At 40.8% G+C, this 11,431-nt stretch overlaps 1 protein-coding gene across 4 annotated transcripts in view; it reads left to right on the forward strand.

The window, feature by feature from the left end:
* The window catches only part of LOC136633129 (pleckstrin homology domain-containing family G member 3-like), a 63,687-nt gene extending 52,469 nt beyond the window's left edge, over positions 1-11,218 (forward strand). For 3 of the 4 annotated variants that reach the window (XM_066608630.1, XM_066608629.1, XM_066608627.1), the window contains exons 15-18: positions 2,041-2,247; positions 5,455-5,565; positions 7,065-8,502; positions 10,105-11,218. In XM_066608630.1, coding sequence (XP_066464727.1) covers positions 2,041-2,247; positions 5,455-5,565; positions 7,065-8,502; positions 10,105-10,976 — 2,628 coding nt within the window. In that variant the 3' untranslated portion in view covers positions 10,977-11,218. The remainder of the gene's footprint in view (positions 1-2,040; positions 2,248-5,454; positions 5,566-7,064; positions 8,503-10,104) is intronic. The other variant, XM_066608628.1, reaches the window with a different exon arrangement.
* The last annotated feature ends 213 nt before the right edge of the window (positions 11,219-11,431 follow it).

Below are 11,431 nucleotides of genomic sequence, written 5' to 3' on the forward strand. Positions count from 1 at the left end.
TTGCTAGCGTCCTCGTCTCCATGGTTCCGTCTAAATTCGCCGGCAGCTTGCTTTTTTAGACGCGCTTGCGCAGTCCGGTCTTCTCCATTCAGCACGAGCCGCTTCAGTGTGCTCCCCGCTACAGCTCTTCTGCGCATGCGCAGACGAGCTGTCACTGCTCGGGAGCGCGCTGGAGCGGCCATTCTGTACATTCCTCTGTTAGAGGAAGGTGCAGAGCTGCCGAGCTGTCCGGAGAAGCCGCCCAGCTGTCCCGGTAAGTGATGGGCCGGGGGGGGCTGTCGCTGCGCCGAGGGGGGGCTGTCGCTGCGCCGAGGGGGGGCTGTCGCTGGGCCGGGGGGGGGGGGGGCTGTCGCTGCGTCGGGGGGGCTGCCGCTGTGATGGGGGGGGCTGTCGCTGCGCCGGGGGGGCTGCCGCTGTGATGGGGGAACTAGCGCTAGGCCGGGGGGGCTGCCGCTGTGATGGGGGGGCTGTCGCTGCGCCGGGGGGGCTGCCGCTGTGATGGGGGAACTAGCGCTGGCCGGGGGGGGGGGGGCTGTCGCTGGGTCGGGGGGGCTGCCGCTGTGATGGGGGGGCCGGGGGGGCTGCGCCGGTTACCTTCTGCCTGGCGGTGGGTGACAGGTCGGCCGTGTTCACTCCAGGGGTCCGGTCGGCGGCTGCGGGGCGTCTGGTTGCCATGGAGACACAGCTGGTAGCGTCTCGGGAGCGCGCACGTCGGGCTACAGCAAGCGATGCGAAAAGAGCTGGCGGCCATCTTGGGAAAAAGTTTTATAAGTTGCTGAAACGCTGGAACGGTAAGTAGAAACCAGCTAGGAAAGTAATTTACAGGGGTAATTAGTAATGTATGTTTAATTAGGGGGACTGGGCAAAAAAAAAATTCACTGCTTCCTCGAGACATCTCCTTTAATTCCCTTAGAATCTATGGGTGTATGCCGTTGGGACTTGGTCGATTTAATTTTTTTTTTGTCTATTGTAGCCTTTTTAAGGCAGCTCTGCACTTCTTCCTGAGTTAAACTGGTGACCTTTAATGTTTACTTTATCACTCTGCATCTCATCTGGCATTTCCTCTTTATCTGTGAATACACTAGAGAAAAAACGATTTCATAGATTTGCTTTCTGTCATCACCCTCTACAATTTCAAGCAGTTTTCTGGGAAAAATAGCATTGAGGACCTATCCTCAGGACAGCAAGTGCCCCGGGGTTGGAGTGGTAACAGTGGAAGTCTCTGCTCCGACCCCAATGTAGTGGCTGACCTTTGTAACCGCACGTGCAGCTCTCATTGAAATCAATTTTCAAAAACTCATGTTTGCGCAAATGCTTTTTAGCATAATTGTATATAGATATTCATTGAGATTTGCAGTGAATGTCAGTTTTGTTTACAAATGCAATATACGTTTGTTTCTTACGTGTTTTGGACTGTTTTTTATTCCAATTTATATCCATGCCCATTTTGGGTACTGTGTATAAGTATATGTGAATTATGCAAACTATTGAACATTTTGTCATGATGGGTCCTACCAAGCTTGGTATTGTCTCATCAGTGTAATAAATAATATTCCATACTAAAATGCACAAATGTCAGAGACTAGGCTCTGTTCACATTTGCGTCTGGGCACCTGCATTTACGTTACATCTTCATGCTATATGAAGATGGGGAAAGCAGCGCTGAATGGACTCCATTGTCTACAATGGAATTTTCCAGTCTCCATTCTACCCTGCAGCATCTTCTCAGATGACATAGTGCAGCATGCTGTGCATTTTAGACCAGAATTTTTGGATGCATCTGTGCTGGAGGCCCTGAGTAAAGCCTCCAACGCAGATGTGAAAAGAGCCTAAAATGTATTCGAGTAAGTTGTTAATTTGGAAATAGGGTAGTTGTCATTGTAAGAATCACTGTCTACTTGCGTCCATAAACAGTAGATAGACCCAAATTGCAATTTGAGTGTATTTTCTAATGAAACTACAGATCATTCTTTTAGCACTGATAATTCTTAAAGACTTGTCGGGGAACTGCATTATCCTCACACAATATTATTTGTTCAGCATACAGGCAGTGATGACGCGCTACCGGATTTGGGGGATATCCTGCAGCACAGTGTAAGCAATCTGACACCAAGTTGTAATGATCTGCAGACTGAAGACGTTAAGGAGCATCCATCAACTATTGAACTAATTAGAGGCCCAAGAACCGAACTCGGTGCCTGTGAAGAAGATAATGAGGAAGAGATGCATTTGGAAGATAACGGACAGGTAACTACAAATATCCGCTCCCTGCCATACATTGCTTGCGGTATAGAGCAGTGTCATTGCTTGATACTTGGGACACTTCTGGATGGTCTTTCTGTCTTTTTTTTTTTTTGTTCTTTTTGGTCATGTGTCTGATTTAATTATTATAAATTCATTATTAGTTATTTCAATAATAATAAACTTTATTTGTATAGCGCCAACTTATTCCGTAGCACGTATTCATTATTATTAACTTGTTTTTATATGGCAGGGAGGTTTTTAAAATAACATGCTCTGTAATTCAAAGTGTGATCATTATTTTACTCTTAATGTTCAGGAATATCCTAATTACATCCCATAACATGATTAGTGGAGCTCTGACCTCTGGGGTCCCCCCACCAATCCCCAGAACGAAGAACTTTGTTTTTCCCTCTACAGCTGTGCGGGTAACTGCAACACAGTTCCATTCAAGTTCCTATGGCTGTATTGTGGTCTTGGCTGAATAAGAGTATACAGTGAAGGAGCTCCATTAATTTCTATGGGGCAGCACCACTGTGTGAAATGGAGCCGCTGCTGCACATATGAGACCAGTGGCTCCATCCCACACTACACTATGGAAATAGAAGGCTGTATCTTGAACTGCAAAATTAGGGAGGGGACATGGGTCCCCCATTCTGAGGATCAGGGGTGGGGGTCCCAGTGGTCGGACCCCCACTGATCTATCAGTGGGTGGGTGAAAACTTGAAAAAACATTACCTACGACTGGAATACTCTTTTTAACTAACAGTGCAGCCCCTTTATTCTGTGGATTGTGGGGTCTGAGCAGTCAGAACACCATTGATGAGAAAATGATAGTAATTCCTTGCAATATAATATCACTTCTTTCAGTGAAAAAAAAACCCTTTTAGGATGTTTTCATAATAGCCATTTACCCTTTAACTACCAGCTATTTTTCAGGTTTTTTTTTTTTGTTTTTCATCCCTGCGTGCCAGAATCTATAACTTTATTTCTTCGTCGACATAGCTGTATGAAGGCTTGTTTTTTGTGTTGTATTTTTTTTAATGGTACCATCTAATGCACTGGAAACTTTTAACAATGTTATGTGGGGTGAAATTGAAAACAAAAGTGTAATTTTTCAGGAACTTTTGCGTTTTGCGGCATTCATGATAAAAATGACAAGTTCAATTCATTCTATGGGTCAGTGCCATTATGAGGATACTATGTTTTTTTTCTCTTTAGCGTTTACTACTTTAAAACCTTTTTATTAAAAAAGAAAAAGCTTTTTGTCGTCATATTCAAAGCCTTGTAACACTATTTTTCCATTCGTAGAGGTGACTGTCCTCTGACTGGAGTACTTTACTTTTCCATCCAGCTGAGAACTCCATGATAACTTCTTCCAAGCAGACTTGTTTCTTTAAAGTTTGCAACACAAGACCTCTTTGGTTCCTCACTTTTCCAGCAATCCACTAACATTTTTCCAATATGTACAAACTGTTGCCCCACTGGCATACTTTTGTAGACACTGGTACAATTTTTTCTGAATCCTCCGCAGGTTTTTCTCTTATTTTTAGCGCTTCTAATTAAAATATTTCCCAGTAAACCACGTTCTAATACAATTTGTTGTACAAGTAGTCCACAGAGAATTAGCTAGGTACCACATTCTTATGAAAGCAGTCAAAAAAATTTTTTGTTGCATATAGCAACCAATCACAGCACAGCTTTCATTTTACCATCGGAGTATAAGAAATGAAAGGTGTTCTGTGATTGGTTGTTATGGGCCTTGGGTTTGTGATACTTTAAACACTTCTACAATATACTGCAATACTTGATTATTGCTGTGTATTGTAATTCTAACCTTTCACATATTAAGCCCTGCTTTAGGTATAGGCAGCTTTTGATAGGGTTAAATACATGGCAGCCATGGTAGCCTAGGTTAAGCCCAGGGCTGCCAGGGTGGCGATCAGCTGATAGTGAGTCAGAAGGGACCACTGATTTTGGCTGTCTGCATCGGGTGAGAACTGTAGTAGGCTCAGCTCCCAAGCCTCCTTTATACTTAGCCCTCACAGATACAACAGTCTGTTGTAAATACTGTAGTTGGTCACTCCGCAGTCTAGTGTAAATATTGCCACTGAGACAAATCTTAACCTCTTTATCAGTTAAACCTGGGTGTATACTAAGGACAACCTCAAATGACTATTAATAGCAGGAATGAAGGAGCAAAAGGTAATAAAGGGGGGAGAAATTGACAATAATAGAAAAAAAACTATTGGTTACCATGCAGTAGATAACTCCAAATTAATGAGATGATAAAATAGAAGTTCATACGATGATAAACTAATGAAGCAATGTGGTCATTAGAAAAACAATACAATAACAAATCAAGTATTCGTAAACCTACAATAGATAATTCCAAATTCACGAGATGGTAAAATGATCGAATCAAGTTTGAAAATCAAAAATTGACAATGGCATCCATTCTTGGTATGATAAAAATTTATGGAGAAAAGTAACTTAATAATGTAATGTGGTATTAGAAATGCACGAGAAAAAAGAGTAACGGTTGAACCTAAACATAGTGGAATCGATGTAAATAAATACATATGTACATAAAATAAGAGGAGGGGTTGTGCTATAATGCATGTACTACATTTGCAGAGAGTGCGCGTTCCATGTAGTTGTTTGGACAGGGAAGCAGATGTGGTAGACTAAAGCATTTTACCCCCCCCCCCCCCCCCCCCCCCACCTAATTGTACTATCTGTCCAGAGTTTTGATGAAATATATACAAATTATAAATAAATCTGAGGGTTTGGCTTGATCCTGTTGTCACATGACCGTGGGGTATATCAAAAGGTAAAAGATGGCAAGAAGCAGTTGTGCACCATACTCAAAAGGAGTATTTTGATGTGCCATATTTTCTTCTTGAAGTGAGTTCTTCCTATTATTTTGGCAAATTGCCATTTGTATTGTTGTGGCCATTTAATGTTTTAATGCACAATTTTCACCATTCATTCATACCATGTATGCGGGACATTGGTTACAAGCTAGCAAGTTTTGAATTTCACAGGATGTATCTGACTTTCGGAGTCTGCACCAAACTTAAAAAAAAAAATTTTTTTTAAATTTCTTCCTCTCGTCCAAGATTTCCTGGCGGGGACAGGTGACCTGCTGGATGCCTTTAGGCCGTGCTTGTCACTCAAGCTATTTCATCTCATTTCCTTCTTTACTTCTAGAATAAGGATTTTCTACAGCAGGATGCATCAAAGGGATTTCTGAAGCAAAATAATCACTCTACTGGAAAGCTTAGAAAGAAAAGTATAGAACTAGGAGCATTTAACCAAGAGGTGAACATATTTTGAAAATGAAAATTACATAAATGTTTAGTTTTATATATCCCAACTCCTACCCATTATACTGTGATACCAAGATGGTTTCTTTCTTTCTTTCCTGTAAGTTGTACAAAAGACAGTTGCACTAATCCATCAGATACACTCCTTGTGCTTGTCCTGATGCTTCCTTCTCCCAAGACTTCCTCAATCTGTGACCAGACTACTTATTCCTCTGGTGTGCAAAATATTTCCTATAGAAGCCCCTGGGTCGCTTTTGACAGAGCTGCTTAGTTACTTTTTCGTTTTGTGATACAGTAGTTTTTCCTATGCCGACTTAGGACAGAACTGCTCCACATTTGCTGAGACATGATAGCCGACAGAAGGGGAATTTCCAGAATGAGCAAAGGTCATGTTCACTTGCAGTGGAAAATTTCTGCTGCCGAATTGGCCTGATATCAACAACTCAATCTGCATTTGTTGTTTGTACGTTTAGCAGTGCATTTTACTGCATATTTGGTCACATACTTCACTATTTGCATTGCAGTGTGTAAAATGGACAGCAAACAGTACAAGCGGTGAAAAGACATTTTCTTCTCCACTTGTCAGACACCACCTCTTTGCACTGATCGCTCATTTTCAGATCACTGCTAAAAACCATCTTCAGAGAAGTAGTAATAAGACTGATTATCATCTCACTGAAGAATCAGGTTACAGTTGCTGCCCATACAAGTCTATGCAAAAGGGAGGACAGAGCAGCTGCAGAGAGGCACGAAGAGATGCTGCTGTTGCTATTAGTGTTTTACCACCTCTCCCCAGAGCTTCAGTCAAAGCCACACTTCTCATTACTAGTACATAATGCTGTTGCTTATGCATGTGAGAGGTAAGGGGAGCAGGAACTCATCAGTGTGCAGTGTATGAAAGACCTTGTAGCAGCTAGTCTGTCTACTGTGGAGGGGAGTCCAGGTAAAATTGATAATGGTGGGAATAAATCCCATTAAATGCAGGCTACGAGCCATAGAATGGTCAGAAAAAGTGCTGTTCCTAATTTATACATATGACAGCTTATTCTGAATGGTCAGCAGTTATTCTTTAAGGTCCATCTGGAACATCTCAATGTAGTGCAAGTTACTTTCAAATTCCCTTTAATTGACTAACTACATAGTTAGTTAATTTTTCCACACAGTGCTATTTGGTGCTTAATTACTTTTACTGCACTTTAAAGTAAGGAAAGAAAAAAAAAAAGCAAACTGTATTTAGTCGTTCAGGTTCTTATTAAATTTGGTTTGCAGCTCTAAAACAAATGTCTGTCGGTATCTCTGACTGAATAAAACATGTTAGACCGGCACCATTTAGCAGCTGCTTATCCCAATTTCAAAGTGAAATCTGCTGATTCAAGCATGCAAGTTTACGCAGGGGTCAGGGGAGATGAACGTCAACTGCAAAGCTATCTGATGTGTACCGACTTTATAGCACAAAAGCAACTTTCACAGTTATGCATATTTCCTTTCTTTTAGATGTTGGATGAAATGGAAAAAAGTCTTCCTGAACCAGAAGAGGTTTACCTTGGTGGCCTGATCAGTACTACAGGCATTGCTCTAGAAGGTCCTCTAGCAACTACCGACAACCTGTCATTTAAAGAAGAAACTGAAAGATATTCTGATGTCTCTAAGCTTTTGGAAAATGGTATCAACGAAAATGCAGAAGATGTAAAAACCTTTAGCAGTGAGGAGGATGAAGAGGAAACAAATATTCTTGAATCCTCTAGCATCCTTCCACCATCTGTGTTGGATCAAGCCAGTGTCATTGCCGAGAGATTCCTTAATAATAATCTCTCCAGGAGGAGCAGTTTGGCCTTGGAGGATGGAAAAGTCATCAGCTATATAACACCAAGGCTTTCAAGTAGAAGTAGCAGTATGATAAACCTAAATGGCGCAGATAAAAACTTGTGTCGGAACGGATCCTCTGATTTTCTAAAATCTCAACTTGTTTCACCGAATTGTGAAACGGCTTATGCAGAGTCTTCATGCAGTAAAGTCAACTCGTCTGAAAATGTGTTTGAAGAAAAGGACAGAGCGATTGGTAAATACAGAGAGTCAAATCTCTCCTTCCAAGACAGACAGCTTATTGACAAGATAAAAACCTATTATGACAAGGCTGAACACCAAGATGCATCTTTCAGTATCAAACGCAGAGAAAGCTTAACATACATTCCTGCCGGAGCCGTTAAAAACTCTATATTTAAGGCGAACAGTCTTCCTAGGTATGATAACAATAAAAGTTCTGCTTTAAGACGGATAATGTCTTCCAGTAGCAGTGAATGCGAGAGCGGGCTGCACACCACCTATGAAGATTCTTCCGCTTTTGAAGAAAGAGGGGTTACAGACTGTTCCACGTTACACACACAACGTCCGGGTTCATTTTCTAGGAGCGAGCTTCTAGAAATGCAGTTTCCAGTTTCTGATGAAGAGTTCAAATGTTCCTCAGAAATTATTAAAATGTGGGAAAGGATTGAAAAAGAAGAGAGCATCAACCCAAATGACTACTGTAGCGATCCTGAAAAACCACTAATAGCCATAGAAAAAACTGTGGATGCTCATGAACCACTTATAATACTTGAAGAGCATGATTTTGCTAATAAAGAAGAATACAAAAATCACAGAAGTGAAGATTTATCTGCTGAACAGCTAAGAAGTCAATGCGACAATGTCAGTTTTGGCGATCAGGACTACAAGACCCCGATCAAGGATCATCCGACATTAAGGGAGCTTGCCAGCTATATGGATGTAAATTTGTCAGACAACATGAAAAACAGAGTTTATCAACTAGCCCGGCAATATAGCCAGAGGATTAAATTAAATAAACCGGATCCTCACAGGCGTTTGAGGGAAATAGAAGAGGATATGAGAAGAAGCAGTCTGCCTTCTGTAAAAGAGGAAAAAAGTGAAGAAAAATGTAAGTTTTCAGTGGTTGAATTTGACACAGAAGTTTCACGTTCACAAATGCATCTTATTAAAACTTGTTCCATTTGATCAACATTTAGGTACACTATATAATAGAGTTAACCAGGAAGCACTGCTCCGACCCCTCTGTAGTGGCAAGCACAGCTCTCATTGAAATTGATAGGACCTAGCCTGCAATTCCAAGCGCAGCTCCCATTGATTTCAGTGAGAGCTGTGCTTGCAATTATGAGCGCCGGCCACTACACATTGGTCGGAGCAGCAGCTTCTGCTCCAACCCCAGTGTGTTCGAGCCGGTGTTTCCTGGATAACCCTCTTTAAATAACTCCTCCAACTTCCTGAATGTAATTCAGAATTCACTTCATTTGTCTGTAATTAAAAGGGTTATGAACACTGCACGTTCAGATGCCCTATTAGGATATATGACAATTAAAGAGCAGTATTCCCAGGTCTGGATTTTAGTCTATAAGCCAGAACAGGGAGCTCAGGTGGACTTTAAGCCATCCATGTATTACAAGGACAGACCTTCATGTAAATGGCCATAATAGAATATAACATTTGAAATGCCGAGCTGGTTGAGGCTTCTCCCTGCAAAATCATCTGTTCATCGGGAGTGGGATGCAGGGCCTTATTCTGAAAGGAGTTGTCTTTGATGGGACAACTCCTTTCTTTAACTGGTTTGTCACTGATCTGCCTACCGGTCACATTTTTGTCCAAATTTAACTCATTAGGTAGACATCTTAAATAGTTTACATTTGCTGTATTTATAATTCTACAGGCTGCAGAGCGGAAATTTCCCACAATTTCTTGATGACTCAATGTCCGTACAAACCTGTGATCCAGGGGTTTACATTTCAGAATACAATGCAATCTTTTTACCAGGCATTCCTACTTCACTGCAGTAGAAGTGACTTGGCTTATTTATTTAGGACATGTGCAAAATAAAATGAAAAAAAAAATAAAAATGTTGGCGTTAATTTTTATGTAGTTCATATTACTCAAAACCAGGACATATACTAATCAAAGGCTGAAGTACCAGTTCCCAGCATAATACAGACAAGCCAAAGTGTTCTATGTAGGAGCTTGCATAGTTGCAAAATACTGATTACTACTCTGAGACATCCATCATTCACGAAGCGGTGGCTTCTTAGTATTATATCACTTTCACATGAGTGTCCCAGCCTTGTTCTCCTGACCTGAACTTAGGTTATCATTTATTCCTATGATTCTTTTAGTTTGGGTCAGTAGACCCACAGCCACACCAAGAAAATAGTCGGTTGTTATAGACCCATAAATACACCCTTAACACGCTTCTGTGACACTAATCTTGAAGTTGCACACAAGTAATGTTCTATTATGTGTACATGCAAACTTGCAGCCAATATTATTAGATCAGGTAGGTTACCCAGTACCTTCTGAGTACTAGGCATAAAATACTGACGCAGAACCAGACTATCCTAAAAAAAAAAAGTTAAATATGACATATTGGCTAATTATATACTGTATGTAGATATGGATATGTCCTCACTTTGAAAACGTTGTGTTTTTAAATTAACACCGTAAAATGTTTTTGTATAACTTTTTCTTTTTTTTTTAGGTAAACTAAAGCCTGCGTTTTCTCTTCCGTTGTCTGATCACATAGTTTCACCAGAACACGGTCTAGCAACTTCACCACTCACCTTACACAGTGAGAAATCTCCCAAGCGACTATTGTTCAATTCTGCCGGTAGCCCAGACCTATCTTCCCCATTAATGTCTGATTGCAGAAGCCCTTTGAGTCCAGTCAAAACTGAAAAATTCCATTGGCCAGACGTCCGAGAACTGAGATCTAGGTACACAAGTGCAGTCGGGGCGAACAAAAGCCTTCCAGTTAACAGAAGCCAATCTGTGCCAGATAAAATGATGGACCACAATGTGGAAAATTTGCTAGAAACTCAAAACAAAGATTCTGTTAGCCATTCATATAAACAGAACATTAAAAATTCTGAAAGTATGAATAGTGTAGCGCAGGGAAAAAATCTCTCTTATAAAACATGTCTTCAAAGGCCAAACATGTCTGTAAGTACGGATACATTGCACAATGGGAACTCTGGGCAAACCATAGAGGACTATTACTATATTAGTGCAGAAGCAGTTCTAGAAAATAACAAGAAAGTAATAATTGTGGAAAAGATGCCTGCCGCCTGCGATGTAGATGACACCTACGTACACATCCGATCCCCCACCACCAGAGAGAAGATTTCAATAAAAGCTGTGATAGAACGATGCAAAGCTTATCAGGAGTCTGAAGAATATAAAATGAGGGAAGGTGTCTTCAACGCGGATGCTTCAAAAGATATGACACACGATCAATCCAAACCAAAAGTCTTAACCACTAGTGATATTACTCACCATAACAGAGTCAGAAACTTAAGGGAGAAATTCCAGACCTTTAATTCAAAAGTCAGCAAACACTCGGAGTTGGTTTAGGAGGCAAAATGGCAATTGGACTTTTCATTATGAGATGGGCAGAGTTGCGCGGACACATGCATTATGAATAATACAAATATATATACTGTAAAATTACTATTTATGGAAATACTCACACATTTTAATTATAGAATGAGCATCTTTGTATATAATGAATTTTAACCAAATGTGTTCTGCTTTGGGCCTTGTGTTTATTACTCCCTTATTTACATTAAATATTACATATCAAGAAAAGTAAATAACTTGTTGAAAAAATTACACTTGTGCTTAATATGCCAACAAAAAGGCCGTATCTTTATGTATGTAAATTGAATGTCTGTTGTGTGTTCTTCATACACTGCCAAACAAATGGACCAATCTGACATCCCTCTTGGACCTACTGATCTCCTAAAGTGAAGCACCCACCTTATGAGACTTATGTGACGACATGCAGGGTGCCTTAAGAACAATGTCTT

The sequence above is a fragment of the Eleutherodactylus coqui genome, chromosome 6 (genome assembly GCF_035609145.1).
Source record: "Eleutherodactylus coqui strain aEleCoq1 chromosome 6, aEleCoq1.hap1, whole genome shotgun sequence".
NCBI classification, from domain to species: Eukaryota; Metazoa; Chordata; class Amphibia; order Anura; family Eleutherodactylidae; genus Eleutherodactylus; species Eleutherodactylus coqui.